This window comes from Sciurus carolinensis, chromosome 2 (genome assembly GCF_902686445.1).
Source record: "Sciurus carolinensis chromosome 2, mSciCar1.2, whole genome shotgun sequence".
In the NCBI taxonomy this organism is placed as follows: Eukaryota; Metazoa; Chordata; class Mammalia; order Rodentia; family Sciuridae; genus Sciurus; species Sciurus carolinensis.
The window spans coordinates 185794138-185808952 of record NC_062214.1 but is presented as its reverse complement, the minus strand read 5'-3'; the positions used below and the strand labels follow the sequence as shown (position 1 = coordinate 185808952).

Here is a 14815-nt window from a genome sequence, read left to right as displayed (position 1 = left end):
TTTGGTGGTTCTTTGTTTTGTTTGCCTTTTTTATTCCCTCCTGGACTTCTTGGACATAATCCAGCGGTTGGTTTCAGTTGGACTGGATTCAAAGAATGCAGTTTGTGTTTGGGACTGGAAAAGGGGAAAAATGTTGTCTATGGCTCCTGGTCACACAGATAGAGTAAGTATTCCCCTTTGGAATTTCTAATGAGCACTGGACAGGAAAAGATCAGAAGAGAGTTCAGGGGACTTTATTCTTCTGTTTTGTTATTGCCAGGTAGTTCATAGGTCATTAAAATTTTACAACTTCTAAAAAATTGTACAGTTATGGGGGAGGGGAGAAAATGGAAAGAAAAATGGGAATCATATAGATATGGAGGTTCTTTTTTAGGTAATGAAGTGTTCTAAACTGATTGTAGTACAATTCTTCAAGCATACCAAGAAACATTGGATTGTACACTTTAATGAGTAAATTCAATCCCAGTAAATATGTTTAAAAATAAATTTAAAAATTTAAAGATTATACAATTATAAATACCCATAAAATCTTAGAATGCACACATATTATAAGCCTTGATTCAAAATGTGGTGTTAAACACAAAACTTTTAACCAGTGTTTGCTTCAGTAAAAGCTATGCATTTTTTTCTGTTAAAAAAACAGCTTTATTGAAGTATAATTGATTTATAAAAGACCTCATATATGTAATGTGCACAATTTGACGAGTCTAGACATATGCAAGCACCCATTATTCAAGTATCAGTTTTAAAATTAAGTGAATTTGTGTCTAGGGTCTCTTTAGTTTGATTTACTAGTAATATGTTGCATATGTATTATAGTAAGGTGAAAAAAATGTTGTTTGTGTTATCTATTAAAATTATGTATGTGTATGGGCTAGGGAATTAGCACTGTGGTAAAGTGCTTGCTTAGCATGTACAGGGCCCTGGATTCAACCCTCAGCACTGTAAAAATGATAAAATAAGAAAAATTAAAATATTATTATAAATTTTTTAGGAACTTTTTTTTACTTTGGAAACTTGTTAGAATATAGATTCCCTATTCCATGTTATGTAGGATTATTATAAAAAGTATTTTGTCAGCTTTTTAATTAAATATTATATTACTTTTATAAACATAGATAAAATATTCTGTAAATTTTTTTTAAATCTCTCATTTTGCGAGAGTGTGTATAGTTAAGTCCTTGCCTGAAGCAGCAGCAAGACAGAGTCAGTGATTCTGTTTTGCAGGAATTTGAATCTGTGAAAGTTGTGCAGAAAATGTTATGTACATTTGCATTTTGAAGAATATATTTGGTTTTTAGCAAATCTCAAAGGAGAATGTTATGTGGTGTCTTTTATACACACACAATTTACATAATTAGTAAAATGTTTTCTGAGTGACTTAGATCAAAGCATTTCACATATTAGCACTTTGGATTTAGTAAATAGACCAATTTTAAAAGATTATACTGTCAATGGAATTTTAAAAATATTTTGTGGTCCTTTGCATTGATGTTTTTCATGTAATCTATATCATGATGAGTTGTTAAAAATCAACTTATGTATTTTTTCTTCATTATCATTGAAAAGTATCTCTAAATTTTTTGAGATATAAACATTTTAAGTTAGATGATTCAGGGGACAAAGAAACATGAAAACCCTCAGATTGCAGGATATGTGAATTATTTTTCAAATGTTAGTTTTTCTTTCATTTATTGCTTAATTCTGTGTTTCTAGTACATGTTTTATTTCACTTGAGTTTTAGCTTGTAACAAAATGCTTTGTATGTATTTAAACCTTGTGGGATCTTAAATATGAACAAAGCCTGGAGACCTGCAAAATTTAAAAGTATATGTTAATTTTGTTTGACCCATAAAGTAAGAAAACTAAAAAATAAAAGTAAGAATTGCTGTAAAATAAATGTTTAGATCCTTTATGAAAGTAATTCTAAGTGATAGAAAGCTATAAAAGTGCTCCTTATTTCTTGTTGTATAAGTATTAAGTGTATGTTCCATTCAGAATCTCACCCCTGTAAAAATTATGCAGGCATCTGCCTCATGCCCGGGTTCTATTGAACCATTCTTGTTATTTACGGACCAAATTCTTCTTTTTCTTCTTCTTCTTTTTTTTTTTTTCCGCCCTAGTACTGGGAATTGAATCCAGGTCTTCACACATGATAGGCAAGCGTTGTACCAATGAGATTTATCCCCAACCCTTTTGTATTTTGTTGTGTTTTGAAATGGTCTCACTAAGTTGCCCAGCTAGCTTCAAACTTTTGATCCTTCCGCCTCAGCCTACCCCCAAATTCTTTAAAAATTTAGAAAAAATAGAAGTGTTAAATTTTGCTCTTATAGTTGCTTATAAAGTTCATTGAAATTAACAGTTTTTGTTCCTTATCATTTTCATATTTAATTTAGTTCTTATAAGATTTTGAAATGTGGAGTTCTGTTCATAATTTATTGAGGCTGCTGCGGTTTCTGACAGGGGTTTGGGCAATTTGATCTTTTAGATAGTATTCTTAAATAATTCTGGAAATAAATATTTTAACTATGAATCTGGTTTGTTTACAGATATTTGATATTTCTTGGGATTTGTACCAGCCAAATAAACTTGTCAGCTGTGGTGTAAAACATATCAAGGTACTAGAAGGGTCTTTTTTTTATAATAGTTACGTTTAGTTTTCTACTACTAAGTATACATCACACTATTAACAATTTAGGATTAGTTTTAGAATTTTGACAGTACTTATTTTTAAAATGTTAAGTTTTTAATGTTCTCATATTCAGTCAAACAAATATTTATTTTGTAGTTACTTCTAGATATTCCAGGGGATATAAACATGAATAGGAAATTAATGAACCACTCTCCATAAGGCATTTATAATCTTATGAGGTAGAATTTACTGTGTTCTTGTTTCTTCATATTTCACTTACAAAGTAAAATGTAAGAATAGGCAACTTAGTGAGCTAAGTTTTTGTTTGCAGAACTAGAATGGTATGGTAGAAGCAAGATGGATAGATTTGACTCTGTCACTTATGAGATGTTTAACCTGGATGAGTCATTTAACCTATTTGAGTTCTTTTCCCATCTTGAAACTGTAACTGTTCTTTTATTTAAGTCTATTTTTTTCTTTTTCTAATTCCTTTTCTCATTTTTAAAATTATTTTTTTAGTTGTCAATGACCTTTATTTTATTTATTTATATGTGGTTCTGAGGATTGAACCCAGGGCCTCATACATGCCAGGCAAGTGCTCTACCACTGAGCCACAAGCCTAGCCCCTAAAATGGTTCTTATACCCTCAAAGAGTTGATGATTTAAAAGGCACCATATGTTCAAGTTCTTGTAATAGTGCCCAATGCAGGGTCAGCTTTCTGAAAGTGTTCTTTTCTTTGTCTGTGTTTGCTCTCTGATTTGACTTTAGCCTTGATAGCCACTATTTACTTTGCTTATGCAAGCTTTAGGTTTGTTTTGTAATTATAGTTCAGATTTTAAAGTCCATAGAGTTAGTAGTGATATTCATTCTCATGTCTGTAGTTACTATTGAATCACTAGTGCAAACTGCAAATGCTTGCTTTTCTTCTATTGTCTTATGTAACACTTCTTGAAAACAATAAATTTCTAATAAGAATCTGTGTTCCAACATTCTTTATAATATGTTCACCTCCATCCACACTTTCTCCAAGAGTCTGTAATTGCTACTGTAATTCTGGTTTTGATATTCTGTTCCTGACTTGGTAGATGGTTAGTATTTAAATCTTTGTTTTCTTCAATAGATACTTAACAGCAAAGGCTCTCTAATAGACTTTTAGGCACATGATGTAAGCACTATGAGACAGAGATGTTTATTTTTTATGAACAAAATGATGTTTGACACAGTACTTGATATATTTTAAATGCTTAATAAATGGCAAATTAATTATGAAGAAAGAGATTTTGCTGCTGTTTTACATTATAAATAACACTAAAAGGTCCATTTTCAGTTGTTTGTTTGTTTTTTTCTTTTTGCAGTTCTTGGGATGGAACCCAAGACTTTGTGAATGCTAGCAAATGCTCTACCACTGAGCTACATCCCCAGACCTATTTTCAGATTTTTTTTAAAAAGTTCATCTTCTTAAACTTAAAAAACAAAAACTATATTATGAGGTACATTTCCTTGTCTTTTGTAGGAGCAATGAATAGTATGTTCTTTTTTGCAGATAATGTGTGAGGACACTACTGAGATGATCTAAAGCTAAACTGTCTAATATAATAACCTCTAGCCACTTGGAGCTATTCAAATAAAATTAAGGTTAAATAAAATGTAAAATTCATTTCTTCAGTCACACTAGTAGCCTCATTCTAAATGTTCAGGAGTCACCTGTATTGGAAGCATGTGTATATTAGAGAGTATTTTCACCATCACTGCAAGCTCTATTGGACAGTACTGGTCTAGATTCTAGAACAATGGTTCTTAACTCCTGCTGAGCATCAAAAGCATTTGAAAACCTTGATTTAATTCCTTTAAGATTCTGTCTCAATTTGTTGGGGGCACAGGAAACTTTATAATTTCCCCAGGGAATCGATTATAATGTGAAACTGTGGTTGGCAATAACTGATCTCGAGGAACATAATAGACTCAACATGGGGCTTGCTGAAATAAAGAAACCAGCTTTTCTTATGCACAGAAATTTTGGTGCTTTTAAATTTAAAAATCATATAGTTTCACCTCATTAAAGCACTTATTAGTTGTTTGAATGGAAAAGTATATTTTTAGTTCTTTGAAGTGTCAGATTTAAAATAGACATGAAATATTAAAAATTGTATTATTTGAATTAGTAATTCACTTTTTATAAAGCCAAATTTGTTCTCTGGGCCTAGTTTATATAGAACTATTTAATATACACATACCTGTATGACCCCATTAAAATATTTTTTTCTTTGTATAATATAAAAATTTACTAGAATTCACATAATAGAGAAAAAAGAAACCCTCTTCTTATGAAGATTCATGTTTGACTTCTCTCTCTCCTCCCAAGGATGAACAGATCTTTCCAAATAAGTATCTATCTTATTTTTAAGCTTTATGAGCAAGAAAATTGCTCAGTTTTGAAAATACCAATGAGGGCAACATACAATTTGCCCCATCTTTACTGTTTCTATCAGAAATTGAACATTAGATTTGGTCCTTTTTATTCTTTGTGTATGATGTCTTATCTTCATTGCTAACTCCAAAACTTTTTATACCAAGTTTCATGTAGTTTTTCTCAGATATCAAAGGAAAGCAATACATTTCTTAAAAATAATCTAGTTCAGTTTCCTTACTCTTACTGAGAAAGATTGAAACCAGTGACTTATTGCTATAACATAACTTTTGACACACAAGGATGAGAATGTGAACATTGAATGCTATTATATCATAAGACAATTTCTTAAGTAATTTCTAGTCTGCCATTTTAATATAGCACTGAAGTAATGGAAGTGTTCTACTTTATATGTATTGTTCGGTTATTTGATTTTACTGTGTCTTTAGTTCTGGAGTTTATGTGGAAATGCTCTGACCCCAAAGCGAGGTGTCTTCGGTAAAACGGGTGACCTTCAGACAATATTGTGCCTAGCCTGTGCTCGGGATGAATTAACATATTCTGGTGCACTCAATGGGGATATATACGTGTGGAAAGGAATCAATCTTATACGAACAATACAAGGAGCCCATACTGTAAGTATAAATATTTTAAACACTTTTGTATGTTAACTACTTAACTTTATTGTTTCAGAACCACAGACTGCATAATGTAGCATATTGTTTCTTATCAGTTTCTTGAAAAATTATTCTAACTGAATTAATTTGTCTTTAAGATTTCAAGGAAGAAATATAATGCAGTTTGACTCATGAATACTTATTAAATTAGTATAATTAGTATTCTGTTCAAAGTTACTGCTTTAGCAGTGTCCTTTTCAGAGTAGTGTTGAAGAAAAGCTTGTTGACTCCAACCTTAAGGTATTCTAGATTAACTGTAGTAAAATAAGACTAGTGCTCTTAAGGCTGACTTACCAGGAGCAGTTTGGGTAAAGGTGTAGAGAAAAAACAACATTGATTCCTTAAGTAAATGTCAAAGGGATTTAATTTTTGTACTTCATGAGCTTTTCATTTAAATAAGGTACCAAAAAAGAAAAATCTGTTGTTAAAACTGAGTGTTTTTGATTTGAGCTTTCTAGCAGTTGGGTTCCTCCTCATAAAGTGAAGGGAGCTAAATAGCACAGAGCTGCCACATTGTTAGTAGTAAGATCTTCAAATAGAAAAGTCCTGAATAAGGTGAATGTGGTAGGGCATGTTTATAATCCCAGCTACTCCAGAGAATAGGCAGGAGAATCACAGGTTCTAGTCCGGGCTGGGGTACTTACTGAGATCCTGTCTCAAAATAAAATGTAAAAAGGGCTGGGGATGTATGTAGCTAAGTGAGGCCCTAGGTTCAATCCTCAGTACAGCAAAATAAATAAATAAGGGTTCCGAATATAGTAAAAACTTACTTGTAAAAGATGTGCTTATTGGTCTGTTTCTGTTTTTGTGACAAAATACCTTGGAAATTCAATTTAAAAAAGGAAAGTTTTATTTTGGAACATGATTTCAGAGGTTTCTATTCATGGTCATTTGACTCCATTGTTTCTGGGCCTGTAGTGAAGTAGAACATTATGATGGCGAGCACATGGTGGAAAAAACTGCTCACCTCATGGTGGCTGGGAAGCAGAAAGAGACAGCCAGCCAGACAGAGACCATTTGGTGACCAACTGCCTCCAACTATACCCCACCTTCCACTCTTTCCTCTACTTCCCAAGAGCACCATCAGCTGAGAACCAAGCCTTTAGAACATGGCCTTTGGGGAGCATTTAAGTTAGGTCCAAAGCATCATAATTTGCTCGAAGTAAAATGCTCAAAACCCAAAATAGAAGTCTTTTTTCCACAAAAGGCACAACTCACATTGTCATCAGTTATATAAAAATAACTAGTTTCCTTCTCATATTCAATAGCACAGAATGTGACCAGCATTGTAAAATATTACTTATTTTCTAGGTGAAAATAGTAGATTCTTGTTTGAATTTTGTTTGCTCTTTCTGAAATTTCATATATTTATTGACTACTATTTTTCCTTTTCTGTTAATTGACTTTTCTTATCCTTTACTCTTTTTGTTGTTTGGTTGTGTTGTGTTGTTGAATTGCTTTTCTTTCCTTTATTCATTTGTACATTAGGGTTATTTACCTTCTCAGTCATACACATCGCAAATATTCCCTTAATATGTTTCTTTATATCTTTCTTCATATGAAAAAAATTAAATTTTTTTCTTTATGGCTTGTGGGTGAACTGCCATACCTAAAAACTAAAACTAAAAATGTCTCATGACCCAAAATCAAGTGTTGTTGTGACTTTTTTGTTTTGCGTGTGTGTGTGCATGTGCGCGTGCATGCACGCGCGTGTGAACCAGGGATTGAACCCAGGGGTATTTAAACACTAGCCATATCCTTAGCCCTTTTTTATTCTTTTTATTTTGAAACAGGGCCTTGCTGAGTTGCTTAGGTCCTCAGTAAGTTACTGAAGCTGGTTTTGAACTCGCAATCCTACTGCCTCAACCTACCAAGCTGCTGGGATTACAGGAATGTGCCACTGCACCTGGTGGTTCTGAAATTTTCCTGAACTTTTTTTTTTTTATTTTTTACATTTAGAATTTTGTCCTCTATAATTCATTTTTGTATACAGTACAAGGTTTAACTTTATTTTCTTTCATTATGTCTGTAAATACAATCTTAATTATATATACAGTTCCTCAGGATGTATTTCTAGACTTTCTGTTTTCTGATATTGTTTATTCCTATATCATACGAAAATATTGCTAGATGGGTTTCTATTTTTATATGGTAGATGTTCTTAGGAAACTTAAAGTGTTAAATTATTTTCTCTTCCAGGCAGGGATTTTTAGCATGAATGCCTGTGAAGAAGGGTTTGCGACTGGTGGTAGAGATGGCTGTATTCGTCTTTGGGATTTAACTTTTAAACCAATTACTGTGATTGATCTCAGGGAAACAGACCAGGGATACAAAGGTAATAAAACAAATGTCTCATTATTAGACAAACTTTAAATGTGTCAAGGATTGTCTCTTTCTTTCATTAATCATAAATGTATGTATTGTAAATATAAATAAGACTTCGATTTCTTCACACTGTATACATTTAACTGAAATTCACTGAGGAGGAGGACTTTTGGATTCAGCGTTACAAGATTCTTTTGTATGTCTAATGTCTATTATAATAGAACCTACAGAGAGATATGACAGGCACTTACCTTGGTAACCTTGGATTTTGAAAATATTTTAGTATTAAAGTGCTAAATATAACTATTTATCAAATAAACTATTGTAAATCGAGTATATTGGGGATGAGGGGAACTTATTAAGGATGATTTAAATGTACATATATGTGTTTTTTCTTCATCCAAATTTGCTTGTCAGCAATTGGGAAATTTTTGGGGGGAGGGGACTTAAAGTTGATGTAATAAAACAGGATCTTTCATTATAAAATTTAACATGTTATTTACTAATGTGGCATTCTTTAAGACAAGATTGGAAGTTACACTGATCTGTGTTTAAAACATTCTCCAGTCACTGAGGAGGTATGTAAACCTGGGCTAATTATTTAGCATTATCTGTAAATTAAGGATAATAATAATAAACTATCTCATAGTATTAAATGAGTTAATGTATATGAAATATTTAGAAGAATGGCACATGATAAACATATGAATATTGACTGTTACTCTATTTACATTAGTTTTACTGAGCATTATTGTATTTTGAAGCTTAGAAAGTATTTTGATGCTTTTAAAAATCTTATTCTCTAGAGTGTTGTTAAGTACAGAGTATCTTTATATTGGCCATATTGTACAGATGAGAAAACTGAGAAAAACTGTTTTCCTAAGGTTAAAAAAGGAGTTGTGGAAGATGCCAAAAAAGTAAAATTCTCTTAATCTGTTTCTGAGCAAATTGAAAAGATGCAATGTAAACAAGAAGAGTCATATTATTTTTTTGAAATGCAATGCAATTCTATTAAAATAGTTCCTGAGCAATTACTTATTGAATGATGCAAATTGTTAGTACTATAAAACTAACTGAGGAAGTAGACTACCTGGAATTGTCTAACAAGGAAAAAGGAAGGCAAGTTCATATCTTGAAGGATGGGTGGAAATTAGGTATATAAAAAAAGAGAAATATCATTCCATGTGGAAAACAATATGGACAATTGAAGAAAGTAAGAATGTGAATCAAGGACTCACATATTTCTTTTATCTCACATCCATGGTTTAATAGGTACAAAAGTTAATTTTCAATTAGGAAGATTGGCATTATATTATAGCATTGTTATTAAAAATAATATTGATATTAAATATATGTTTCATTAGGTTTGTCTGTGAGGAGTGTTTGTTGGCGAGGTGACCACATTTTAGTTGGAACACAAGACAGTGAAATTTTTGAGATTGTGGTGCATGAAAGAAACAAACCTTTCCTAATTATGCAAGGGCATTGCGAAGGTGAACTCTGGGCACTTGCTGTTCATCCTACTAAACCTTTGGCCGTGACTGGAAGTGATGATCGTTCAGTCAGGTAAGCAAATTATAAAGTAATTGCATAGACTGGAATCTGTCCTTAAACTGAAAAAAACACTCAAAGCTTAGAATTAAATTTTATGGCTTACAGTATATCAAATGAACATAGTTAATAAGTACTTCAAATTGTAGAATTTACAACCATTAGAAAGATTTTGATTTTTTTCTCTTGAAAATATCCAGTGTTTGTTCCATATTAGGATATACAGAGTTACATATATCTTTTTAACAGCCATATGATACTCTACTGCATGAATATAGTGTAATTTATAATGAATCCATTATTGTTAGTTTACTTCTAGTTTTGTATACTTAATAAATGCAGCATTTGCAATGAATATCATTGTACATATGTCATTTTTGTGCATGTGTAAATATGTCTATGATAAATTCTTAGTGTTGAAAAGATAAGGCTGGGGATATAGCTCAGTTGGTAGAGTGCTTGCCTCAAATGCACAAGGCCCTGGGTTCAGTCCCCGGCATCACCAAAAAAAAAAAAAAAAACAAAGGATATATGCAATTTAAATTTGACAAATACCTTACGTAGAGGCAGCAAAAATTTGCACACTTATCAATATATAACAGTGCCTGTCTTGCCAGCACTAATTATTACTGAAAAGTTGAAAATATATATTTCTTTCACACTGAGAGATATTGAGTAGGTTTTTATGTTTAGAGGCCATTTTCTGTGACATGTTTAAGCTCTTTGCCTATTTTTATTATTTCACTAGTCTTTTTCTCTAACCCAAAATAGGATCTAATAATTTCTATCTACATATTAAAGTAATAGTTATTTGTCTATGAGAGTAGTTTTCAAAGTATGATTCTTAAATATGATTCCAGCAGCATCAGCATTACTAAGGAACTTATGAGAAATGCAAATTCTCAGGCCTTTTCCAAGACCTAATATCAGAAATTCAGCAGTTTAACAAAACTTCTGTTTCAGTTAGCTTTTTTGTTGATGCAACCAAAAGACCTGACAAGAACAATTAGAGGAAGAAAAGTTTATTGTGGGGATCATGGTTTCAGAGGTCTCAGTCCATAGATGACCAGCTCGGATCCTTAGAGCTTGAGTTGAGACAACATCATAGCAGAAGGGTTTGGCAGAGGAAAGCAGCTGGGAGCATGGCAACAGGAAGCAGCGAGAGAGACTAAGCTCTCAGCTCACAAAATATAAACCCCAAAGGCACAGCTTCAGTGACCCCCGTCCCATAGCCCACCCTACCTGCCTTCAGTTACTATTCTGTTAATCCCTATCAGGGGATTAATTCGCTGATTAGGTTAAAGTTCTCATAACCCAATCATTTCACCTCTAAATCTTCTCGCATCTTCTTCACACATGAGCTTTTGGAGGACACCTTACATCTAAACCAGAATACCTTCCAAATTATAACCAGGAAGGAAAGACTACTGCTCATCAAACTCCTCTGAAACTCAGGAGAAGGACTGGCAAGGGGAGATAGGTTTTATTGAAAGCTGGCTTTTCTTTCTCAGATTTCCATCTTCTGAGACTGGGCACAGAAAGCCCCTTTATAAGAGGGGAGAGGGTGCAGTGGGACAAAAGGCAGGAAATCCACATATGTAGATTTAGCTAGGTATATTAATCAGAAGCACTCAGTCTTGGGTTCTCAAGAGCCTATCTGGGCCAGAAGATAGCTCCTCAACCTGCCTTCCCAGTATGAGGAAGTTCTGAAGTAAAAACAATTTAGAATTGTTTTAATTTAAAAGGAGATCTGTTTCAAAATAACTACAATGAACCCTAAAGTTTGAGAACTTTTGGTCATTGGTATGAGTTGAGATATCTTTTCCCATTTATCTTTTATCTTTTTCCCCCATTTCACTTATAAATATTTCAGTTTGTATTTTAATAACTCTAAACATCATTATAATGTTTTCACACAGCATTCCTTTAACATAATAAAATATTTAGTCAGTGCAGGAATTCTGATTGTCTCATGTAAATTTTATTTTTTCTTAGCATTAGGATCTAAATAAAGTCTATATCTTGCAATTTGTTGATATGTCTATTAAGTCTCTTATTGTGTAGTTTTTTTTCCTTCCATTTCCCCCATTTCTTACAGTTCATTTGTTAAGGAAAGCTTTTACTCTGTAGAATCCCCCACATTCTAGGTTTGGCTAATTGCAGACCTAGAGTATACTTTAACACATTCTCTGTTCCCTATATCCTGTAAATCGATAGGTAGAGCTAGAGGTCTGATGAAACGCAGTTATGAATTTTTACCAAGAGTATTTCCTAGGTAGCGAAGAACACCTCTCCTCTGTACAGTGGAGTGGGCTTCCAGACTAATTTTTGATAACTACTAATGTGTCTTTATAGTATACTATATGTCTCCTTTCTCTTCTTCTTCCTCCTCTTCCTCCTTTTTTGGTATTAGTAACCCTTGATGAGCATTGTTGAGATCAATGTTTCTCAACCTTTTTTTAACTGTTACTTTCCCAGTGAAACTTCAGACTTTTTTTTTGTAATTTCAACCTTTCTTTGTGAAATTTTAATACCCAAACCAACTATGTATCTGTTTTTATATTGTGGCCCTTTATAGGATTAAAAAACATTGTAATTAGAGTTTTAATATCTAATAATTCATTTTTACTTTTTAGAGACAGTAGTGCCTCTATTGAGAATTTTGGAATACTTGCATTTACATAATGAGATATCTTGGGCACGGAAGCATGCCTAAATATTACCAAAAGCTTCATCCTCATCCCCGATGCCAATCCAGACAACAAGGACAAGGTTTTCAGAACAAGAAAATGTCTTAATGATTTGCTTGAAAATAAGGAGAGTAGCTGACTAGTGTCTCAAAAGTAACTGTCCCTCTTATAATAGGGGGAACAAAGAGCTTTTTAAAGGGAAATTCTGGATGTGCCGATAAAAGTTACACTATTCATGTCTACATGGTAGCCTTGAGATAGCCATTGCTCAGACTTCTGGCACCAGTTCCCAGGTCTGCTCATCTTGCTAGCACACATTCTTTCATTTTTGTGGTCAGTAAGCTGGAGAACACAATAACCCCACTTAAGATGGGAAGAATATTCATCTTGTTTCCTCATGTTTAGGGAGAGTGAGAAAGAAGAGGAAGAAAAGAAAGTGGGAAAACAACAACAACAACAACAAAAATACAGTTTTAAAATAAGCCTCCAGTGAAGGAGCAGTGAAGTTCACACTCAAAGCTTGAAGTAGACCCCGTTATATAAACACATAATTTGTTTCATATGCACCTGTACATATAGCTTAATGATAATTTTATTTTTTACTACACCTGAGTTTGGGATCATCACTTGAGGTCATATATGGAAATTTTCAGTGTCATTTCAGATTTTGGAATTGTGGATTAGGGTTGTTCATCCTGTATGATTGTCTTGTACATTAGTGGTGTTTTTTTGTTTTTTTGAGACAAGATCTTGCTATATTACCCAGGTTGTTCTCAAAACTCTTGAGCTCAAGAGATCCGTTAGCCTCAGCCTCCAGAGTAGCTGGGACTACAGGCATGTGCTACCATATCTGGTTTACGTTAATGGCTTTATTTTTTAGGTCTAGCAGTTCGTGTGTGTAAAGTTTTCTTCAGTGTAAACAGTGGAGTGGGCTTCCAGACTTCTTATTGATCACTACTAATGTGTCTTTACAGTATACTACTCAGCTATGCCATTTATTGTCATTATGTTAGTCTATTTTATGGGGCTGGAAGGTGCCATAACTCTGCAGGAACTTGCTATATAGGCTACTCTTTATCCATATGCTTTGCTAGGAACAGTTTTTATAGTTTCTTTCCTTATAAAACTTCTATTACCAGCTGCTGTATAGTTGCTGAAAACAGGGCAGTTGATTCTTTAGAAAGTAATTGTTCAGATTTCTGTTTCTTTTATTGGTGACAATTTGTTTGCAAAAAACTTAAAATGAAGACAACCAAAGATGCTTATTAAAGTGTAAATTGCCTTAGAAGGCTTTAAAAAATGAGTAAGAGAGTAAGGAACTGTCCACTTTATAAAACATAATAGAAATTTAGGAGCATCAAAGTGACCAAAGTCACTTTTGCCTTCAGGGTATTTTTCCCTTGGATAAACTTGAACTTTGTTTATGACTTTCTCTTGTGGCACAAAGGACAGAAAGACAAGAAGACCAAAGGAGGGTAGTCCTATATACACTGCCAGAACTATAGATTAAACATATCTATTTCTTTATGTATCTATAGCAGATGCAGAATTATGGGGGAATGGAGATATCCCTTCTTGTTTTAACTTTTGATGCTGATTGTTATTCCCATAGCATTGTTATCCAAATGACTTTAGGACAGTAGAATTTTCACATGTAAGTGCTGCTTTTGCATTATAATTGTGTTGAATTTATTAAGAAATAATACCAAATCTGCATCAAAAGCTAATTTTTAAAGTTGTTCAGTGTTTTATAATTATGCTTGAGAACAGTTCTTTCGAGAACAGTTCTTTTGGTTCAGAAAAATTTCAGTTTTGGCTCTGAGACTAAAAAAATAAAATTAAAAATCACAATAAAATTTTACTGTTACCAGGACCCCAACCAGAGTTGACTTTGGGAGTCTAAAAGACTAGTTTCCGTCACTGACCACATATAATTAACAAAGAGAAAAACGATGATGAAGCAAGAAATGCATTTATTTTTAGTCTGTCTAAAAACCAGGAAGACAGCTGGTCTAGAAATCTGTCTTCCCTGTACTGACAACAGTTTTAGGATTCTACAGGGTGAGAATGAAAGTGGAGAGGCAAAAGGTATGCATATGCATAGGAAGTCTGGCTTTGCCTGTCCCTTGGCTCTGGATTTTGGGGACTTGAGATGAACTGGGAAAGAAAAAACAACAGATTAGGACAAAATGATTTTAGTCAAGACAGTGTCTGAGTACTTTCAAATTCCCAATTTTAAAGGTGACCATTACAGATGCCACAAGAAGGCAGCCAGGTTGTAGGCCCTCACCGCAACAATGAACCTGCTACCACTTAATTGTGAACTTCCCAACCCCCAAAATAGTAAGTTTTGAGTGGTTGTTTAAGCCACCCAGACTATAATAGTCTGTTATAGAGGCCCAAACTAAGACACAGGCAAAGGAGGAAAACACACAAAACACTCCTCTTGTTCCATTTAACCTATGGCTGTTTGATACAGACCTTATCAAAATTTACAATTAAATCCCTGACTCTGTACACAGATGTTATTGA

General features: G+C 33.3%; 1 protein-coding gene across 1 annotated transcript in view; it reads left to right on the top strand.

Annotated features, from left to right (window-relative positions):
- Eml5 (EMAP like 5) overlaps positions 1-14815 on the top strand; it is a 149185-nt gene that overhangs the window by 29687 nt on the left and 104683 nt on the right. The window contains 5 exon segments of the mRNA XM_047538900.1: positions 65-163; positions 2550-2618; positions 5490-5675; positions 7917-8052; positions 9407-9608. Coding sequence (XP_047394856.1) covers positions 65-163; positions 2550-2618; positions 5490-5675; positions 7917-8052; positions 9407-9608 — 692 coding nt within the window.